Genomic DNA, 23,267 nt, shown 5'->3' on the forward strand with positions numbered 1-23,267 from the left:
TATTGACTTTTCTAAGGGAAATAGGTCCTTCCTATCCACTTGGTCCCTCATAATTTTATGCACCTCAATTAAATCTCCCCTCAGCCTCCTCTGTTCCAAAGAAAATAACCCAGCCTATTCAATCTTTCCTCATAGCTAAAATTCTCCATTCTTGGCAACATCCTGATAAATATCCTCTGTATCCTCTCCAGTGTGATCACATCCTTTATGCAATGCAGTGACCAGGACTGTATGCAGTATGTTGCACTGAAAATCAGAGGGAAGCCTTTAAGATACTTGGAGCATGATCCCGTTGCTATTTCTTACTCTGGACCAAGGGTCGTTTTTATAGGTACTTTGGGGTGAACTTATGCAGAAACTCGCTGTAACTTTGGAAGAGCCATGGAAACCCTGGAAAACTGGCACAAGCGGAAGGGAATGCAATCTCCACCACTAATGCACACTATCTTGTGTTGTGTTACAGCAAAAGTTGTTCCTCAGCCAATAACCCACACTTCCCCACGGATCCAGCCTGACTATACAACAGAAAGGGGGAACCTGATCTCCATACCCGGTCATAGGGCCTCACCTAATCCTGTTGCTATGGAAACGCGAACTGAGAACAGGTAAGCTGCCAGATGGAATGATGTTGTCCAGTGTTTGAGTGGATAGATTCGAAGCCTGAATGAAGATTTAATAGATGAATGTCCAGCCTTCACATTGTATTTAATTGTGTCAAGATTTTCCTCTTGCTTTCCTTCTTTCCCCATTCCCACCCCTCCGAGGCTGCTAGTTCTAGTGCACAGCTGCATGTGTGCTGGCCGATACTTACCCGTGTTGCCCTTCATTGTTGTATAAAGGGGGGAATGTCCACTATGATCACCATCCAGTGACCCTACTGGAAAATATGCCTGTTTGGCTATGAGGAAAGGATTGACTTAGGTGGTGATACATGCCCTGACCAAATAACATGGCAACTTGCATTGCCTCGACTCACACATTGGCCACTTGGGTGGGCGACAGATTCCATTTGAAGGAGGTGAAGAGGTGAGGTACTGAAACCTGAATGTACATGTAGAAGTTTGTTCAAAGGTGTAGTTTCATTTTGAATTGTGAAATCTGTTTGGTATTGCTACTAATTAAGATTAATTCAATGTTCTAATCCTTTTCCCTTCCATCTAGACAAGTACCTTTGCAATTCCAGTATTATATGTCAGCTTACCCACCATCAGCTGCCATCCCTGGCTACTCAGCACTGGCACACACCATTACCCCAATAACCAGCACATTGTCCACTATAAGGCAATACCCAGGTATGGATATATTGAATTAATTTACTGGCTATTTTTACAGCAGTAGCCAGGATAGCAATGCATGTGGAACAGAGAGCTGTAAGGGGATGTTGAGAGTTGAAATAAAAACAGAAAATGCTGGAATTACTCGGCAGGTTCGGCAGCATCTGTGGAGGAAGAAGCAGAATTAACGTTTCAAGATGATGACAAGTTCTGTCTTTCGGATGAGACGTTAAACCAAGGCCCCATCTGCCTGCTTGGGTGGATGTAGAAGATCCCATGGCACTATTTCGAAGAAGAGCAGGGGAGTTCTTCCCAGTGTCCTGGCCAATATTTATCCTTCAATCAACATGACAAAAAAGATTATCTGGTCATTGCTGTTTGTGGGAGCATGCTGTGTGCAGTTTGGCTGCTGTGTTTCCTACGTTACAACAGTGACTACACTTTGAAGTACTTCATTTGCTGTAAAGCGATTCGAGACGTCCAGTGGTTGTGAAAAGTGCTATACAAATACAAGTCTTTTTTTCTTAAAATGTCATCGACCTGAAAGTTTAACTCTGTTTCTCTGTCCACAGATGCTGCCAGACCTGCTGAGTATTTCCAGCATTTTCTGTTAGTTCAAATTTCCAGCATCCGCAGTATTTTGCTTTTGTATTGATGTTGAGAGTTGAATGACTTGGCTGTTGGCTTGGTAAACCCTGAGAAATTGGAAGGGCCCGCCATCAGATTTTAATTCCAATTTTGTCAATAGCTTCTTCAGTGACATGAGTGACATAAATGAGCATGCTGGGAGCTGCACTGTATTGATCCCAAAACATACTCACTTTAAAAACATGGCAACAGTTTACTAGATTTTAATCTTTACGAATTCTTTCAATTATGAAGCAGCGTTCTTTTTGAAAGTCTACAAGGAAACTAGATCAGATGATCAGTTAACTGCACTAATATATCACCATGGAGAGATGTTTTATAATTATGCAATAATTACTGTTCATGTGATCCTATTTGCACAATAATTAGGTTCTACATCTGACACTAACTGTTACGGTCATGTCTGTGGCCCTTGCATGATTCCCGTGAAGAAAATTGCTTGATGTATTTCATGGTTTTGTAGAAAAGTACAGCTGTAATTCAGTGTGGATATTGAGAGTTGCAGCCTCGCTAAGACTGCGTTGTATATGACATTTGAGATTTGAGTTAATGACGATGTGCTGTCCTTCACGGGCAATGTCACATCCTCATTGTTAATGGAAATTCAGTTACCTTAAATTCGGTGTTATCTATTGTAAAGGTATTTTCAGTGTGAGCTGTATCATGTACCACGGATGTTCTTGCATCTCCATTAGATCCTGTGAAACAACTTAAAATTCAATAAATTGTACTATGCCAAAGTATATGTAAATCAACACCTTTTTAAAAAAAACTTCCTGCTAAATAGATTTTTCAGTTTATTTGAAACCAACCCCAAGTTGAAGCATATTTTAATTTCATGTATATGTATAAAACACATTATAAAAGTGCCACTGTTGAACAATCTGAATCCCCAAGGTGCCTTCTGCTCCTGGAGGATAGCTCCCCATGGGTGCTGGTAACTCTCTAGTACCTTGTGCAAGTGGCTGTCGTCTTGTCGGGGTGGGCATCCCTTGATTTTGTTCTGACTTGACAGGCAAACTTGCCCATGATCAAGCTAGGGTCATTGGGCAGTGATCAGGAGAGGATACTTTTGGCTGTTTTATTTATTCTTTCCTTTTCCCCCTGCCGTGCAATCCTTCCCTCCTCCTGGAGCTCTGAGGCCAATTCAAGAGCACTGACTGCTCCCATGACTTATCACACTACAGGGTGAAGTGATGGTAAAACTTAGACTTCCTGGTTTCTATGACTTTGTGCAACACTAGGCTGTGCCGTTGCTCAAAGGCATCAGAATGTTTTAGATTGTTAATTTCATGCTGGTTTTGCATTTTTTTAAATTTCTGTTTTAGATTGTGTCAGACTGAAAATTTTAGGTGTAAACTAAGTTTGGCATTTGCTAAATTTTATCTGAAGACATTGTAAATTAATTATCATTAAAATAACTACTTGAACCATTGTTTAAAATCAATCTACACACAGCTGTTGAAGGAAACCTTGGAAAAATGTGGCAGTTAGCCCTTAAAGCAGTTAGCCATGTATTTACCGAGGCAAGTGATGTGTCCTTGGACACTTAAAAATTTTGGCAAACAAGCCAAAACCCCCTCTGAGAATTGGCAGCTGCTAATTCTCATTTCTTTTTCTCTTGTTATAATGTGAACTTATTGAATCTGAATTAATACAGCAGCGCTCCCTTTTAATCAAACCATCGGATCTCAAAGCATCAAACGCTTTTGTGTGTTAAGACTCTGTGATCTAATGTGCAACTTTTTCCTATTAAAATTTAACAATAGCTAAACTTAGAATAATTGTAGCTTTTGAGCTGAAATTATAGGATCCCAGAATTTTTCAATTATAATCGAACTGTCATTTTGTATTTCCTTAGGCAAACTGACAAAAATATGTTTTTGTTCACCTTTTTAGCATTATCACTTACCACGTGGAGTTGACTGGAACCAAGGGCTTAATTTGGTCATTAGCCCCGGTACCAGTCACGGTCAACATGGCTAACTGCTCCTAAAAGTAACTATACCAGAGGAACAGACAGAATGCCAAACTAGTTAATTTTAAAAATACCTTTTTCCTGCAATCTCTCAAGCTACCATTTCCTTTCTCACTTTAGTATCTTATGTGTTGTGAATGTGCTTCTGTATTTTTTTAAGTATATGTTTTAAGGACTTATATTTAAATTGTGGAGATGGATTTATTGGAAGGCTGAAGACTTCATAGAAGCTGGACTTTGCTTTGTTGTTAACAGTTCATTGAAAGGACACTGAGATATTGTTTAAAAACTGCCTTGCTGGAACTCGTGCTTTAAGCAATAAAAGCCAGAAACCTTGGTGATCTGGGGATATGTTTACTGAGGAGTGACAGGTCAAGATTTATAGGGGTCAGGAGACTTGACTCTTGAGATATTGTTTTTGGTTTTGCTTTGGATAGTGTGTTGGGTTGTGAACTGTTTTGAAGACAGTTGGAGAAAACCAGCCAAGAGAGCAGCCGCCATCAGCTCACCCTCTTCCATCTCTTTGAGAACTTCCTGAGAATCAAGTGTAAGAAATAGAGGCACTGATGCTGCATTTCTCTTGGAAAGCCTGCCAAACTGATCCTCAACGTCGCCTGAAAAGAACCGCTCTAGAAAGATCCCAGTGACAGCTGTCTACACATAATAGGGACGCCAGACCAAAAAGGGACAACTGACCTCTTTCCATATTTTGTTTTTTTTCAAGAATCAGCAAGTATTTAGCCAAGCATTCTTTTGTCTTTTTTTTGCAACAGACCTCTGCAGAGAGAATTTCTATTTTTGTGTGTGTGTGTGTGGTTTAAAATGGGGAACTTTCCTATTTCAATCTGTTAATGCTTTGCTTCGTTACTAGTTATGTCTTATTTTATAATAAATAGATAATTTTGTTTACTAAAGAAACCTGGTTGATGTATTCTGGGATAAAGAGCAGAGTATATGATTGACTACATCAGTAACAGGGTAAACATTTAAAAAAATATATGTTGTGACCTGTGAAGAAGTGGAACCAGAAAAGACAGTACACTCCTGCTGTCTCGATCATAACAGTGTTCTACCTGACCCTGCTTCTTTGTGTTTATTCCTTTCATTTAGTTTTACAAATCCTGCTCAATGTTTGGCAAGTGAGGTGGACATAAAAGGCTAAGTTGTGCCGAGTGTTTACATTGAATCTTTGGTTGTCTGTAGTTGACAGGACAGACAGGTGTTGGGGAGAACGCGGGGTTGCTGGTAGCAGCAAAGGTTTGTCGGTGTATCATGTTATAAAATCATAACTGCTTATGTGCACAGTGTAAACCTTTGATCTGTTCACATTAGTAGCTAAGGGCAAGGACTGGGCTACTTTTTTGTACTATTTCACATTACTGAAACTAATCTTGTTACGACTGAGGTGGGAGGAATGCACTGTTTTTTTTTCTAGTTTCACTTCTCCAAAAGTCACAACATATTGTCATGCTAGGTCCCCACCTGCCAAAAATAAGGTGCATTGATTTTGTCATGAACATTGATTTCAAACTTACTGGAGTGAGGGGAGGACTTGAACAGATCAGCCGTGGCTGGAAAAGACATTTGCATATTAACAGATGGTGTTTGGAAGGACAAAGCAGCCATTCCCTGACATTCAACCCACAATGGCCTTTTGATCACCAGACGTTGAAGGTGGGGGAGCTCCCATTCCAGGTTGACTGCTTACATGGCCGAATACACAAACGGACATGGTCAAACCAGCTAGTCACATGACTAACCTGCTGGGCAACCTGAGTTTTTTTTTTTGAATTTGTGCAAACAGTTTGGGTAGAAAGCAGGATGTTCCTGGACTAAGAAGATTGCTCCTGCCTGTCTGCTCCCATCTCTTTCTCTAAAGCCTCTGAGTCCACTGAAGACACATGAACCCCAAGAGAGAAAAGTCTCCTACAGCGAACAAGGTTTAAGAAGAATACTGGGTCCCAACAAAAAGCAAGATCTATAGCGAGCAGAAGAACCGTAATAAAAACTCTTCAGATATTGCCTCAAACTTTTCCACTTTATTTTTCTTCTACTCTCTTCTGTCTCTATTTACATATGTGTATCATATATGCATGCTAGTGTGGGGCACAGCGTGTATCTGTAGGCATTAACTGAATTAAAGTTCAAATTTAATAAATTTCAACCTACCTCCTTTAAACCCAAGAAAGCCTGTTTGTGCTGGTTTCTTCGCCTTATAATTGGAAAGCGGTGAACAAGGATTCACCGAGGGGAACTAAAAACGCGATGTGTTTAAAATTAAACCCTGTTATAGTAAGACCTGGTGAAGGCTGAAAGGGAACCCGAGACCTCTTTCTCACCTGGTCGTAACAATATGTTTAAATGTTTACCCAGTTACCGATATGGTCGATCATAGACTCTATTCTTTATCCCAGAATAAAATACACCAACCAGGTTTCTTTAATAAACAATGTTAGCAGTTTATTATAAAACAAGACATAACCAGTAATGAAGCAAAACATTAACACACAAATTGAAATATGAATGTTCCCTTTTACCTTAGCCCCTCATATACACCAGTTAACCAGAAAAAAGAGATTTTCTTCTAGAGCTCTGTTACAAAAAAAAATACAAAAAAGAATGCCAAATACTTGCTAACTCTTGAAGAGAAAAGTGAAGATACAGAAAGATGTCAGTTGTCCCTTTTTTGGTTTGGCGTCCAAAATACACGTAGACAGCTGTCATTGGGATCTTTCTCTGGAGCAATTTGGTCAGGCGGCGTCTAGGATTTATCTGGCAGGTTTTCCCAGTGTCTCAGGAGAAATGTGGCAACCGGGGTTTCAGACAGGCCTTTCAGGAGGAATGCATAATCAATTTCTCCATTTCTTACACTAGCTTCTCAGGGCTTCTCAAAGAGATGGAGAAGGCTGAGCTGGGGTGACTGCTCTCTTGGCTGGTTTTTAAAACTCCCACACAAAACACTGTCCATGTCCCGACTGCCTGTCCAAAGCGAAACCAAAACAATATCTCATTCGATAAGGTGCCACATAAAAGATTATTGCACAAGATAGGAGCACATGGTATTGGGGGTAATATGGATCAAGGATTGGTTAACTCACAGAAGACAGAGAGTTGGGATTAATGGGTCTTTTTCAGGTTGGAAAGACCCAACTAGCGGAGTGCCACAAGGATCAGTCCTTGGGCCTCAAACATTTACTATCTCTATTAATGACTTGGAAGAGGGGGCAGAGTGTAACATATCAAAATTAGCTGGCGATACAAAAATAGGTGGGAAGGCATGTTGTGCTAATGACATAAGGAATCTGCAAGAGGATATAGATAGGTTGAGTTAGAGGGTAAAAACTTGGCAGATAGAGTTTCATTTTTTTTTCATGCATGGGATGTGGGCGTTGCTGGCTAGGCCAGCATTTATTGCCCATCCCTAATTTCCCTTGAGAAGGTGGTGGTGAGCTGCCTTCTTGAACCGCTGCAGTTCATGTGGGGTAGGTACACTCACAGTGCTGTTAGGAAGGGAGTTCCAGAATTTTGACTTAGCGACAGTGAAGGAATGGCGATATAGTTCCAAGTCAGGATGGTGTGTGACTTGGAAGGGAACTTGCAGGTGGTGGTGTTCCCATGCATTTAGAACATAGAACATTACAGCGCAGTACAGGCCCTTCGGCCCTCGATGTTGCGCCGACCTGTGGAAACCATCTGACCTACACTAACATACCTCCCTTACCCTACATTCCCCCAATATACCGTTACCCCACATTCCCCAAATATACCCCTTAATCCCCCAACATACCTCCCTTACCCTACATTTCCCCCAATATACCCTTACCCAACATACCTCATAATTCCCCCCCCCCCCCCCCCCCAAATATACCTCCATTCCCCCAACATGTCACCCCTCATTTACCCCCTACCCCTTTTGCTGCCCTTGTCCTTCTAGTTAGTAGAGGTCGCGGGTTTGGAAGGTGCTGTCTAAGGAGCCTTGGTGCGTTGTTGCAGTGCATCTTGTAGATGGTACACACTGCTGATAATGTGTCAGTGGTGGAGGGAGTGAATGTTTGTGGATGGGGTGACAATCAAGCGGGCTGCTTTGTCCTGAATGGTGTCAAGCTTCTTGAGTGTTGTTGGAGCTGCACCCATCCAGGCAAGTGGAGAGTATTCCATCACACTCCTGACTTGTGCCTTGTAGATGGTGGACAGGCTTTGGGGAGTCAGGTGGTGAGTTACTCGCCGCAGGATTCCTAGCCTCTGACCTGCTTTTGTAGCCATGGTATTTATATGGCTACTCCAGTTCTGTTTCTGGTCAGTGGTAGCCCCTAGGATGTTGATAGTGGGGGAATCAGCGATGGTAATGCCGTTGAATGTCAAGGGGAGATGGCTATATTCTCTCTTGTTGGAGATGGTCATTGCCTGGCACTTGTGTGGCGTGAATGTTACTTGCCACTTATCAGCCCAAGCCTGGATATTGTCCAGGTTTTGCTGCATTTCTACACGGACTGCTTCAGTATCTGAAGAGTCACTAATGGTGCTGAACATTGTGCAATCATCAGTGAGCATCCCCACTTCTGACCTTATGATTGAAGGAAGGTCATTGATGAAGCAGCTGAAGATGGTTGGGCCTCGGACACGACCCTGAGCAACTCCTGCGATGATGTCCTGGAGCTCAGATAATTGACCTCCAACAACCACAACCATCTTCCTATGCGCTAGGTATGACTCCAGCCACCGGAGGGTTTTCCCCCTGATTCCCATTGACCTCAGGTTTGCTAGGGTTCCTTGATGCCATACTCGGTCAAGTGCTGCCATGATTTCAAGGGCAGTCACTCTCACCTCACCTCTTGAGCTCAGTTCTTTTGTCCATGTTTGAACCAAGGCTGTAATGAGGTCAGGAGCTGAGTGGCCCTGGCGGAACCCAAATTGAGCGTCACTGAGCAGGTTATTGCTAAGCAAGTGCCGCTTGATGGCACAGTTGATGACACCTATCACTTTACTGATGATTGAGAGTAGGCTGATGGGGCAGTAATTGACCAGGTTGGACTTGTCCTGCTTTTTGTGTACAGGACATACCTGGGCAATTTTCCACATTGCAGGGTAGATGCCAGTGTTGTAGCTGTACTGGAACAGCTTGGTCAGGGGCGCGGCAAGTTCTGGAGCACAGGTCTTCAGTACTATTGCCGGAATATTGTCAGGGCCCATAGCTTTTGCAGTATCCAGTGCCTTCAGTCGTTTCTTGATATCACGAGGAGTGAATCGAATTGGCTGAAGTCTGGCATCTGTGATGCAGAGGACTTCAGGAGGAGGCCGAGTTGGATCATCAACTCGGCACTTCTGGCTGAAGACTTTTGCAAATGCTTCAGCCTTATCTGTTGCACTGATGTGCGGAATGTAGGAAAGTGTGAGGTAGGAAGAATCAAAATGGAGAGAGACTCCAAAAAAGTGCAGCACCGAGGGATCTGGGTATTCTTGTGCATGAAACACAAAGTTATCATGCAGGTGCATCGAGTAATTAAGAAGGCAATGGAACTTTGGCCTTTATTGCTCGGGGGTTGGAGTTTAAAAATAGGGAAGTCTTGTTACAACGGTACAGGGTGTTGGTGAGGCCGCACCTGGAAAACTCTGTACAGTTTTGGTCCCCGTATTTAAGGAAGGATATACTGGTATTGGAGGCAGTTCAAAAGAGATTCACTAGGCTGATTGCTGGGATGAAGGTGTTGACTTATCAGGAATGGCTAAACAGATTAGGACTTTATTCATGAGAGTTTAGAAGAATGAGGGGTGATCTTATTGAAACGAACAAGATTCTGAGGGGGCTTGACAGGGTAAATGTTGAGATGTTTCCACTAGTGGGGGAATCTCGAACTAGGGGACATAGTTACAGAATAAGGGGACACACATTTAAAACTGAGATGCAAAGGAATTTCTTCTCTCCAGAGGATAGTGAATGTCTGGAATTCTCTACCCCAGAGTTGTGGAGGCTACATCACTGGAAGTATTTCAAGAGGAGGTAGATATATTTTTGAAATATTGGGAAGTTGAGGGCTATGAGGAGCTGGCACGAAAGAGGAATTGAGGTCAGGGGTAGATAAGCAATGATCTTATTGAATGGCAGGGCAGGCTTGAGGGGCCGATTGGTCTACTTCTGCTTCTATTTCTTATGTTCTTGTGTTCTAAGAGTCAACCTTCTAACCCCATAAATCTTGACCTGTCACTTGTCTGTTACCATCTCCCCTAAGGCTATAAGCCCCTGCTGGATATTTATCTGAAGACAGGTGACTTCCAGTACATGATCTTTGCAAACAAGACCTCTCAGTCCTTTCAAAGACCCCGGTGAAAAACAACATCCCAAATAAAACACAAGTCCTCAAAAATTAACAAAAAATGTTAAGTACTTTCATAACAATATATACTTGTAAAGGATTAATTTGCAGGGATTTGGAGAAAAAGCTAGGGCTTGTTCCAAGAACCAGCACAGGCATAACTGGCCAAATGACCTTCCTCTGTGCTTTAAGATTCTATAATGTAACTGCTCCTTTTAAAAACATGAGCTTCTGAATAAGAAGTAAGTTGTTTCATTTTAAAATTAATGTCCAATCTCTGTCTCAGTTTCAGCACAAGCACCAAGCTCTGTGTCTGCAGCAGCGATAGCGGCTCAAGCGGGTGTGGGCGTGGCCTCCACTGTTCATCTGAACCCCATGCAGCTGATGACTGTGGACACCACACATGCACGTCACATTCAGGGGCTCCAGCCGGCGTCAATCAGTGCCCAGGGCCTACAGCCTACTTCAATTGGCCCCCAAGGAATTCAGCCAGCTCCACTTGGGGCACAGGGGATTCAGTCAACATCTATTGGTACTCAAGCTATGCAGCCTGCATCACTCGGTCCTCAACAGACTGCAGAGAACAAACCACCAGGTAAAGGGGAAGCTGCATTTTCAAACCTGGAAAGGGGAGTAATGGCCTCTGCCGCATCACCTGCACAGAGCAGGGAACAATTACTAGCAAGCCGACATCCTGAATGTCTGAAAGGTGAAGCAACTGTGGCTGAATTCTTGACATTTTAATTAATTTCAGCATTTTTGCTCTGTATTTTAATGGAAGTGAGAAACAGAGACTTGCGTGTTCACATAAACATTGTTGAAGGTGGCAGAACAAGTTGAAAAGGCTGTTGAAAATGCGTGTAGGATCCTTGTCTTTATAAATTGAGGCTTAGAGTACAAAACCAAGGAAGTTATGGTAAACGTTTTATAAATCTCTTTTTCGGACTTGACTGGAGTGCTGTGTCTAATTCTGGGCACCACACTCTAGGGAGGATGTCGAGGCCTTGAGAAGATTTACTGGAATGGTACCAGGGATGAGGAACTTCAGTTCTGCGGAGAGACTAGAGTAGCTAGGATTGTTCTTAGAGCAGAGAAGGGGGGATTTAATAGAGATGTTAAAATTCTAAAGGGTTTTGATAAAGTAAACATGGATAACTGTTTCTACTGGTAGGGTCAGTAAGCTGAGGACACATTTAAAATAATTAGAACTGAGGGGAGGTGGGAATTTTTTTTAAGTAGTGAGTTATGATCTTGAATGCATTGTCTGAAAGTGGAGGTGGAAGGAGATGCCATAGTTAATTTAAAAAGGAAATTGGATATCTACTTAAAGCAAAATTTGCTGGGCTTTGGGGAAAGAGCAGTGAGTGGGACTAATTGGGTTAGTTGCTCCTTAAAACATTATTGATCAAGCTTTTGGTCATCTGTCCTAATATCTCCATATGTGTCTCGTTTGTAAAATCTGTTTGATAACACTCCTATAAAATGCATTGGGATGCTTTACTACATTAAAGGCATTTTATAAATACAACACACTTTATAAATACAAGTTGTTAGCCTGTTCAAAGAGCAGGCATGATGCAATGAATGTGCTGTACAATTCTGATTTTTGTAATTTATCCATTAGTTTGTGTCATTTATTCAGCCTTGGTATTTGAGCTTAGTCCCAGTAGCCTGGTGGCATATTGTAGCTCAATTGTGTATTCCGAATGTGATCATACTGAAGGATTAATAACCATGTTGGATATGGTTGGGTAGTGGTAATGTTACTGGGCTAATAATCCAGAGGAAAAACTTGCAGTTATATAGTGTCTTTAACATAGTAAAATATCCCAGGACTTTTCACAGGAGAGTAATAAGACAAATATTGGGCGGCGCAGTGGTTAGCACCGCAGCCTCACAGCTCCAGCGACCTGGGTTCGGTTCTGGGTACTGTCTGTGTGGAGTTTGCAAGTTCTCCCTGTGACCCCATGGGTTTCCTCCGGGTGCTCCGGTTTCCTCCCACTTGCCAAAGACTTGCGGGTTGATAAGTAAATTGGCCATTGTAAAAAAAAAAATTGTCCCTAGTGTAGGTAGGTGGTAGGAGAATTGAGGGAAAATGGGGTTAATGTAGGATTAGTACAAATGGGTGGTTGATGGGCCTGTTTTGGTGCTGTATTTCTCTATGACTCTAAAATAAGGAGATAGTAGAGCAGGTGACCAATTGCTTGTGCAAAGAGCTATGTTTAAAAGGGAGTCTCGAAGGAGGAGAAAGAGGTCGAGAGGTGGAAAGGTTTAGTTAAGAAATTGCAGAGCTTGGGGCCTAGACAGCTAAAGGCATGGCTGCTAATAATGGTGTGGAGGAAATCAGGAATGTGAGAGTCCAAGAATTGGAGGAGGATTGTGCAGCTGGAGGAGGTTACATAAATAGGGAGGTGCGAGACCATAGAGGGATTTGGAAACGAGGATGAGATTTTTAAAAGAGAGGTGTTGGTGGGCTGGGAGCTAATGTAAGTCAGCGAGCATGGGTGATGAGTGAACTGGGCTTGATGTAATTTTTAGGATATGGGCAGCAGAATTTTGGATGATAAATTTAGAGGTTTCAATATGGGAGGCTAGCCAGGAGCGCATTTGAGATAGTTGAGTCCTGAGGTAACAAAAGCATGGTTGAGGGGTATCAGCAGCAGATGAGCTGAGGCAGTTGTCGAACCAAATGATGTTACGGAGGTGGGATTAAGTGCTCTTGGTGATGGGGAATATGGAGTTGGAAGCTCAGCTGCGGATCAGTGAGGTTTAGAGCAATCTGGTTTGGCCTGAGACATTGGCCAGGGAGGGGTGTGGAATCATTGGTGAGGGAATGGTATTCATGGCAGGGTCAGAAGACAATAGAGCTTTGGTCTTCCCAGTGTTTTAAATGGAGGAAATTTTGGCTGATCCAAGACTGGATGTCGGATTAACGGTCTGACACAGGCATTGGAGGGGTTGAGAGTTGGTTGTGAGGTGGAACTGGTTATCGTTAGTGTATATGTGGAACTTTATGTTGTTAGCTGTGGCTAAGTCACAAAGTTGTGGGTTCAAGAGCTACCTATGAAAATTGAGCACAATATCTAGGCTGATGCTTTCGTGAAGTAAAGAAGTACTGTACTGTTTGAGGTGCTGTCATTCAAATGAGCTGTTAAACCGAGGCCCCGTATGCCCCCACAGGTGTTTGTCAACAATCCTATCATGCTATTTGAAGAAGAGCGGAGGGAAGTCGTTCTCCCGCCTCTTTCCCCCCCCCCCCCCCCCCCCGCCCCCCCGGGCCCTTTGGGAAATAGTTATCACACAACCAACATTACTAAAACAGATTATCCAGACATTTATCAAATTGTGGTATTTGACTGTGCTGCCATGTTTCCCACGTTACAGCCATGCTTACAATTCAAGAAGTACTTCGTTGGCTGTAAAGTGCTTTGGGACATCAAGTCTTTGTCCTGATCGCATTGATCAGTTACACTGTGCTCTGGTTCCAAATACTACGGAGGACATGATGCTCCAGATCAGTTTACAAAATGGTGAGGGTTGGAGACTGGGAATGGTGCTTTCAATAACAGACAGCAGATTGGGTAAGGGTAGACCTTTAATAATTGTTGGTTGGAAAAAGGGTGTAGAACCACTTCAGGGCTCAAATGATGAGAAACTCTGGGGCTTCACCCTTACAGTTTGTGCCTTGAGCTACATTGTGTTACACCTTTGGAACTTGGTTGATGCCAGTTGCTCTTTTTTTAGCTAGCTTGTCAAATCTACTCTAGCTTGTGTGTGTTGGATTTGGGAGTCCATCAAGGACATCATGCCACTACTTACCTATGCCTCTTTCTCAGCAGTGGTGCTAACAGATGGAACCACCATTGTAGCCAATCCCATTAGCACATTTAGCGCAACGCCTGCTGTCACCACTGTGATCCAGACCCACACTCAGAGCAGCAGTACGACCGCTCCAGCACAGGGATCTTCGCCACGACCCAGCATTCTGCGCAAGAAGCCAGCCTCCGATGGGTAAGAGTAATTAACTGCTGATTGACTACCTTGTCACTTTGACGGGGCAAATATAAGGGAGAGGAGTTATGATTTAGAATTTTGTTATAGTCTAGATTTTGCAGTTACTAAGGGATGTGTAGTGAAACCTGACTAATGTGTTGAGCAAGATCTTTCTGTAATCATCAAATAAGTTTTTGGGAATGTGGGGAAAATGATGTGGAGGAGAAATAAATCTGATAAATCACCCAATCCAAGTGTAGAAGCTCTGAGGATTCCAGACAGAATCTTATGTTTGCTGGCCTCAATATAGCAACTGAACTGACATTCCCGATGTTTGAAATCCTGTTCAGTCTCAGATAATCCCATCCATATGCTTCTACATCTCAAACATCTGAAAGCACTTCACATGCAGTGGACTTCTATAGCCACAACCAATAAATATAAGTTTTTGCTAGCCAAAACAAACTTACTAAGTGCCATTGTTAGAGTTCTGGGCAGATTGGTTGATGTAATTGTTTTTAAAAGATTTGTATCTGACTTGTTAGGCAGATCAGTTGGCCTGTAGCAATGCCAATGAATTTTGGTTTAGTGCATATACATTTGATCTGGATATGTTGGAGCCAATGATTTTGCTCGGGTTTCTACACATTGATCTGGTTGCTTGGAGTCTGAAGTTCTCCTGAAGACCTCTGACCTTCAGCATGTTTGTTCAGCTGAACTTCAGCTAAAATGCCACTAAATCGCAATTGCACTTCTAATCTCTGGGTTATTATCTGGGTTCCTAACAATGCTGTATTGCCTGAAATAAATGAGTTCTGATTGTTCAAAGTATTTTAACTTTTTATTGTGTTCCTTGTTTGCAGCATGGCTGTCCGAAAAAGCCTCATTCCTCCACAGCCAACAGAGGCTACAAGCCCTCGATTAGACGGCACAATGCGGAACGCATCAGGATCCCCACGACCTATTGGGTAAGGGCTGGAATTTTTTGTGTCCTTTTCTTGAGCTCTTGTATCTTCATGTACAATTGACCGAAATGAGACAAATATAAAAACAGAAAATGCTGGAAAGGCTTAGAAGGTCTGGCAGAATCTGACCCTTCACAGACCTGAAACATCAACACTGTTTCTCTCTCCACAGATGCTGCCAGACCTGCTGAGTATTTCCTGCATTTTCTGTTTTTATTTCAGATTTCCAACATCTGTAGTAATTTGCTGTTGTGTTTGTGTGATATCGCTATAATCTGTTCTGAAGTCTAGATCAATCCTGCTTCATAACAGATCACCTGGTAATACCCTGAGGGCTCAGTGGATGTACCCAGTAAGTAGCTGAACCCTTCAGACCAAGAAGGTCCCCAGGTTTAATCTCTGCTTTGTGCTGTTATAGCTGTTGGCAGGTAATTTAGAATTGGTCTCAGCTCTCTGGAATAAGGAATGGAAAATCAGCCACAGGTCCCATTCCTGATTACTATCCAGCATCCTCCTCTGTAAATGTGTGATTGCATAAAGATCTACAAATCTTGTGACTTGTGATGCTATCATAGTTGAACAGACCATTGGCATTCCTGGTCAAGATGTGGACGAGAGGGATGAGCCTACATAGGGTGACTGTTAACTGTATTGCAAGACTTCAGCGAGGGGTCAATGCCTTCAAGGGATCAGGTTAGAAACTGGTGAAAGTGGGGGGGGGGGGAAATAAACACTTGGGTGCATATTTTCTGCTGGTAACCTCCTGATTTTGAGGCAGTATAAAGATGAAAGCTGCGGCCGTGATCACCACCTAGTAAGCATTGATACGTAATTGAAGTATTTAGTACAGTGAAAGGAGTTCATTCAAATGGCAGGCATGCTGCATACAGTCCATTCTGTGAAGATGTAGCTGGTTTGCCTTGTTTGATTACCAGACTTTGTATGGTCGCTATACATTTGGCTGCGATACATTGTCATGTATGAGTTGGCCACTTCTATCCATTGTCCTTCTGCTTTCCTTTAGGCTCTCTGCTCTGCCTTACTTCAGGTTAGGGTTCTACCATCCTGGAGACCTGCCAGCCATTAATTTAACTACACATGAGGCTGTGCTCCCAGTCTGCTGTTGTCACTGCCTGCGCCTTTAAGTTGCTGCAGGCCTTTAACCCTGCAACAGCATGATTATAGGAAAGCTCCCAGTCATTGTTCACGTATGGAACTCTGCCACAAATATTTAAGCTGAATTTGGAAATTACAGTGTGGCAGTCTGCTTGACATTTGGTGGGCATGAACTGCACTCCACCCCTACTTCTGGTTAGCATTTTGCCCAGATACAAAATCTGTTATATTCTCTTTCTTGTATGGTTTCACCAGCCTTCCTGGTTAATAAAGATGATAGTGAACCAGAGTATGTTGTAACTGTTTCAGCTGTTCATGATGTATCATGATCTATTATTTTCCATCTCTAAGTAGCAGGAAGTTGCTAATTATAGAAACATAGAAAATAGGAGCTGGAATAGGCCATTCGGCACTTCGGTCCTGCTCCGCCATTCAAAAAAGATCATGGCTGATCATCTAATTCAATATCCTGTTCCTGCTTTCTCCCCATATCCCTTGATCCCTTTGGCATTAAGAAATATATGCGTCTCCTTCTTGAATATATTTAATGACTTGGCCTCCACTGCCTTCTGCTGTCGATGAATTCCACAGGTGCACCACCCTCTGAGTGAAGAAATTTCTCCTCATTTCTGTTCTAAATGGCATACCCCGTATCCTGAGACCATGACTGTGACCCCTGGTTCTGGACTCCCCAACCTTCGGGAACATCCTTCCTCATCTAGCCTGTCTAGTCCTGTTAGGATTTTATAGTTTCTATGTGTTCCCCTCTCATTCTTCTAAACTCCAGTGAATATAGGCCTAGTCGACCCAATCTCTCCTCATATGTCAATTCTGCCATCCCAGGAATCGGCCTAGTAAATCATCTTTGCACTCCCTCCATGGCAAGAACATCCTTCCTCAGATAAGGTGGCCAAAACTGCACAGCATACTCCAGATGTGGTCTCACCAAGGCCCTGTATAACTGCAGTAAGACATCCTTGCTCCTGTACTCAAATCCTCTTGCAACGAAGGCCAACATACCATTCGCCTTCCTAACTGCTTGCTTTCAGCGACTGGTGTACAAGGACACCCAGGTCTCGTTGCACTTCCCCCTTTACCAATCTGTCACCATTCAGATAATCTGCCTTTCTGTTTTTACGACCAAAGTGGATAACCTCACAGTTATCCACGTTATACTATATTTGCCAGGCATTTGCCCACTCACCCAACTTGTCCAAATCACAGCCTCTTTGCATCCTCCTCACAGTTCACATTCATCTGCAGCTTTGTCATCTGCAACCTTGGAAATGTTACATTTAGTTCCCTCGTCCAAATCATTAATATATAGTTATACAGCACTGAAACAGGCCCTTTGGCCCACCGAGTCTGTGCTATTGTGAATAGCTGGGGCCCAAGCACTGATCCCTGCGCTACCCCACTAGTCACTGCCAGCTACCCGGAAAAAGACCAGGTTATTCCTACTCGCTGTTTCCTGTCTGTCAACCAATTCTCAATCCATGCCATTATATTACCCCTAATGCCGTATGCTTTAATTTTGCACACTAACCTCTTATGTGGTACCTTATCAAAAGCCTTCTGAAAATCTAAATACACCACATCCACAGGTTCTCCCTTATCTATTCTACTAGTTACATCCTCAAAAAACTCCAGTAGATTTGTTAAGCATGATTTCCCTTTTGTAAACCCAAACTGACTTTGTCCAATCCCATTTATGCTTTCCAGGTGTTCTGCTATCACATCCTTTATGTTAGACTCTAGCAATTCCCCACTACTGATGTAAGGCTAACCGGTCTGTAATTCCCTGTTTTTTCTCTCCCTCTGTTTTTAAACGGTGGGATTATATTTGCCACCCTGCAATCTGTAGGAACTGTTCCAGAGTCTATAGGATTTTGGATGACCACTAATGCATCCACTATTTCCAGGGCCACTTCCTTTAGTACTCTGGGATGTAGATTATCAGGCTCTGGGGATTTGTCAACCTTTAACCCCATTAAGTTCCTAGCACTTTTTTTTTTACTAATACTGATTTCCTTCGGTTATTCCCTCTCATTAGCACCTTAGTTCCGTAACATTTCTGGGAGGTTATTTGTGTCCTCCTTTGCGAAGACAGAACCAAAATATGTTTTTAATTGTTCTGCCATTTCTTTGTTCCCCATTATAATTTCCCCCATTTCTGACTGTTAGGGACCTACATTTGTCTTCACTAATTTTTTTCTCATTCAATGATATGACTTACTAACCTGGGTTTTCTTGTTGAAAGGTAGCAGATTAACCAATGATTGCTTGCAATGGCGAATACCCATTTTATTTTACAATGCTATATTTCAATATTATATTTCATTTCCTTAGGAATTTGTACTTCCAAAATAACCTCTCAAGGTGAGCTTTCAAATTACTTATTTTTATATGGCCATGCTTCATATAAGTAGAAACTACCACTATTAAAGTTTGGGCTTTCTCCCAAAATTTTCAACTTGTATCCCTGTGGGATAAGTTACCGCTAGATTATTAATTAGCCCTTTAAATGTGGTACACTGCATCAGATACCAAGTTGCATTCCCACTGCATTCTCTTGCCTATTTCAAAAGGTTTTCAATCACAGTTTAGATTAATGATCAAATTGAGTCATTACCCACTGAGTGAATCTGTCTGGTTCGTAGATGAACAACTAAACAGAATGCTATCAAGCAAGGGATACCCAGGCAGCTTGACTCTGGTCAAGTCATTGTCCTGAGGAATGAACCAGCGAATGGCAGTCACTTATTTTGTTTAGCTGAAACAGCTGCAATGTGTGTATATGTTCTTTCTGTCTGCAAAGAACAGGGCCCTGTGTATTAATATTTGTAGCTTCCAGTATGCGCAAATGCACCACACTGCGAGCCCGACTGAGATCTTAAATTGGTTGTCAGCGTAATTCTTAGCACACTGTGGATTATTTAGTAAATGTCCAATTGCGGAATCACATCTAATGTTGGACACTGTGTTTTGAGTTTTGGAAGCACGGGCTGGTTGGGTACGGTCTGTACCTTGCCCGTTGCGAATAGCAGAAGGGACATGTTTGATACGATCTGTCAGTCTTTGGGACCTAGCATCACACTGGCTTTGGAATTCATATATCACATTACTCATTTGTGTGATAGACAGAATGACATTTAACTGCCAAGCTTTGAAATGACAGTCACCATAAGCAGGTGCATTCTCCATGGCAACAACTCTACCAATTAGTCCACTTGCCAACCAATCAGTGCACTCTTCTCATGCAGTATAAATTTGTTGCTTCCCTTACATTGGTATTCTTACGAATTGTCCTGATGAGTACAAGACGAAAAGCTTTGACAAAATGTCTCTATTTTCAGTAATACTCAAGTTCTGTACTACCAAACGACTACAAACAGTAATGTAATAATGACCAGACGTTCTGTTTGCAATGTTTATTGAGAGAGAAATATTGACTAGAGCACTGCGCATAACTCCCCTGGACTTAGTCATAGAATCATTTACAGCGCAGAAGGAGGTCATTCGGCCCATCAAGTCCATGCTGGTTCTCCATAGAGCTGGGCAGTCAATCCCACTCCCTGGCTCGATCCCCGTAGCCCTGTGTATTTCTCTCAGGTGGCTATCCAATTCCTCTTGAAGTCATTGTTCGCCTCTGTTTCCACCACCCTTGCGGCAGCGAGCTCCAGGTCATTACTACTCACAGTGGAGCAAAAAGTGCTTCCTCATATTCCCCCACACCTTTTGCCCAAAACTTTTAATCTGTGTCTCCTAGTTCTTGCTCTATTTGTTAATAGGAACAGTTTGTCCTTGTCTAACTTATCTAAGCCTGTCATAATCATGTACACTTCTATTAAATCTCCCCTCAATCTCCTTTGTTCTAAGGAGAACAAACCCAGCTTTTCCAAGTTAACCTTGTAACTAAAATCCTCCATCCCTGGAACCATTCTGGTAAATCTCCTTTGCACCCTCAAGGACCCTCATATCCTTCCTGAAGTGTGGTAACCAAAACTGGACACAGTACTGCAGTTGGGGCCCAACCAGAGCTTTATAAAGGTTCAGCATAACTTCCCTGCTTTTGTACTCAATACCTCTATTTATGAAGCCCAAGATTCCATATGCTTTACTAACCACTCTCTCATTGTGTCCTGCCACCTTCGAAATAGTGCCATGGGATCATTTACGTCCACCCAACAGGGCAGATGGGGCTCGGTTTATCCGAAGGACTGTAACTCAACACTTTATTACTGCACTGGTGTGTCAGCCTAGATTTATGTGCTCATGCCTCTGGAGTGTGACTTGAATCCACAATCTTCTGACTCAGTGCTACTGCTGAGCCATGGCTAATTGACTCTTGTCATTTTGGGTGACAGTTTGAGAAAGGCTGTTCATTTTGAGCAGGCTGATGTGATGTTTTAATGTATGATTTAATTGTTATTTTTCAGTGCCAAATCCAAACCAGAGATCCATGTTTCCATGACCGCGCCAGTGGCTGTTGCGATGGAAGCAGTCAGCAGTCAGAACATGGACCAAATGCCTGGGCCAGTACAGCCAAATTCCCAGCAGCCTCAGCCACCAATCCCAACTCTCATTGCAGCAGCAGCTCCCCACCCTCAACCCACTGCCTTGTCGACTGTTACAGCGGCAGTCTCTGCCACTCCTCCAAGTTCAGTCTCCATGGCTACAGTGGTAGCTCCTCCATCGCAGCCAGTCGCCATCTCTGTTCCTGTTTCCATGAGCTCAACATTACCGGAGGTTAAAATCAAGCAAGACAGTGAACTTCTGGACTCACTACAGCCAGTATCAGGTAGGTGATGTGTGTTCTCTTCTCGTGAACGATAGTTCATGTTCAGCCAAAAACTTTTTTAGAAAAAATTAAAACTTGACTGGGGCAGTGAGTTATTTTTCTGCGTGGGTATTAGGGTACTAATGCTTTTATTTCTCTCGAGTATAGGGGAGGGAGACAAATTAAAGTAGCTGCTAAGGCCAGTAACCAAAGCCTGCTGGGAAGCATCCTGGAGCACTGCCATTGTTGAGATCATGTCAAGAAAGGCTGTTTTGTGTGAAAGACTTGTGTTCACACTTGCCATTTATTTGTCTTTCAGACCTGCAGAAGGACTCTAGAACACACTAACTGATGCAATATTCTGCATCTATTGAATTCCAATAGTAAACCTGCAGCTGGCTTTGACATTGTGTAAAATCATTGAATAAAGGGCAGATATGTTCCCACTGTGGGGGAACAAAAAGTCTGCTAGTCCCCCTGGATCACAATGAAACATTTCATACTGGTTAATTAGCTGAAGTTTTGGGGTAGGAATAGCCAGGATTCTTGGTGATGGGAAGAGATAAGGTTGGTTGGAGCTGATATTTTCATGTTTTTTGTTTTGGAATGTTGTAAATGTTCTTTTTGAGGATGTTCATTCATTTTCTCTCTCATTCTCTCGCCCACTGTGTCTGTCTCCGTCTCTGTCCCCAACTGGCCCTGCCAAAATCCCAGTTACAGTATCATCGTCCCAATCCACGTCAGTGACATCACCTGCCCTAACTCCAATGGTGAACAACCTCGGCGTTCCTGGTAATGAGCTGCCGCCTGGTGCGTCCCCCCGGAAAAAACCCCGCAAACAGCAGCACATTATCTCCACAGAAGAGAGTGAAATGATGGAAACAAACAGCACTGATGACGAAAAGAACAGCAGCAACAAGCCAGTGCTCATTAAAGCAGAGAAAAGGAAATCGCCTCCAAAAGAATACATTGGTAAAATGGATGTGTGTCTGAAAGGGGAACTGCACTGGTCTTTGTGCTCCTGGACAGGGGTATGAGACTGGTCTTTGGGCCTTGAGTGGGGGTGGTGGTTGGAGGTGGCGGGGGTTGTGGGACTGGTCTTTGTGCCCCCTTTGGGGAGGGGGTGTGGGCGGGGGTTGTGGGACTGGTCTTTGTGCCCCCTTTGGGGAGGGGGTGTGGGCGGGGGTTGTGGGACTGGTCTTTGCGCCCCCATTGGGGGGGTGGTGCGGGGGTTGTGGGACTGGTCTTTGTGCCTCTGCATCGGTGGTGGGGGGGGGGGGGGGGGTTGTTTCTGGTGGACAGGCTTTGGGGAGTCAGGAAGTGAGTTACTCGCCGCAGGATTCCTAGCCTCTGACCTGCTCTTGTAGCCATGGTATTTATATGGCTACTCCAGTTCAGTTTCTGGTCAACAGTAAACCCTAGGATGTTGATCGTGGGGGATTCAATGATCACAATGCCATTGAATGTCAAGGGAAGGTGGTTAGATTCTCTCTTGTTGGAGATGGTCATTGCCTGGCACTTGTGTGGCGCGAATGTTACTTGCCACTTATCAGCCCAAGCCTGGATTTTGTCCAGGTCTTGCTGCATTTCTACACGGACTGTTTCAGTATCTGAGGAGTCACGAATGGTGCTGAACATTGCGCAATCCCCACTTCTGACCTTATGATTGAAGGAAGGTCATTGATGAAGCAGCTGAAGATGGTTGGGTCTAGGACACTACCCTGAGGAACTCCTGTAGTGATGTCCTGGAGCTGACATGATTGACCTCCAACAACCACAACCATCTTCCTTTGCACTAGGTATAACTCCAACCAGAGGTGAGTTTTCCCCCTGATTCCCATTGACTCCAGTTTTGCTAGGGCTCCTTGATGCCATTCTCGGTCAAATGCTGCCTTGACGTCAAGGGCAATCACTCTCGCCTCACCTCTTGAGTTCAGCTCTTTAGTCCATGTTTGAACCAAGGCTGTAATGAGGTCAGGAGCTGAATGGCCCTGGCGGAACCCAAACTGAGCGTCAGTGAGCAGGTTATTGCTGAGCAAGTGCCGCTTGATAGCACTGTTGATGAAACCTTCCATCACGTTACTGATGATTGAGAGTAGACTGATGGGGTGGAAATTAGCCAATTTGGACTTGTCCTGCTTTTTGTGTACAGGACATACCTGGGCAATTTTCCACATTGCCGGGTAGACACCAGTGTTCCAG

The 23,267-nt window shown here is 43.3% G+C and overlaps 1 protein-coding gene across 6 annotated transcripts in view; it reads left to right on the plus strand.

The window, feature by feature from the left end:
• The window catches only part of LOC137375132 (histone deacetylase complex subunit SAP130-like), a 72,322-nt gene that overhangs the window by 31,684 nt on the left and 17,371 nt on the right, over window positions 1-23,267 (plus strand). For 3 of the 6 annotated variants that reach the window (XM_068041795.1, XM_068041799.1, XM_068041800.1), the window contains exons 11-18: window positions 464-605; window positions 1,162-1,292; window positions 10,498-10,806; window positions 14,048-14,222; window positions 15,068-15,172; window positions 18,635-18,664; window positions 20,725-21,086; window positions 21,780-22,037. In XM_068041795.1, coding sequence (XP_067897896.1) covers window positions 464-605; window positions 1,162-1,292; window positions 10,498-10,806; window positions 14,048-14,222; window positions 15,068-15,172; window positions 18,635-18,664; window positions 20,725-21,086; window positions 21,780-22,037 — 1,512 coding nt within the window. The remainder of the gene's footprint in view (window positions 1-463; window positions 606-1,161; window positions 1,293-10,497; window positions 10,807-14,047; window positions 14,223-15,067; window positions 15,173-18,634; window positions 18,665-20,724; window positions 21,087-21,779; window positions 22,038-23,267) is intronic. The other 3 variants (XM_068041796.1, XM_068041797.1, XM_068041798.1) reach the window with 3 other exon arrangements.

This window comes from Heterodontus francisci, chromosome 11 (genome assembly GCF_036365525.1).
Source record: "Heterodontus francisci isolate sHetFra1 chromosome 11, sHetFra1.hap1, whole genome shotgun sequence".
Lineage (NCBI taxonomy): Eukaryota > Metazoa > Chordata > Chondrichthyes > Heterodontiformes > Heterodontidae > Heterodontus > Heterodontus francisci.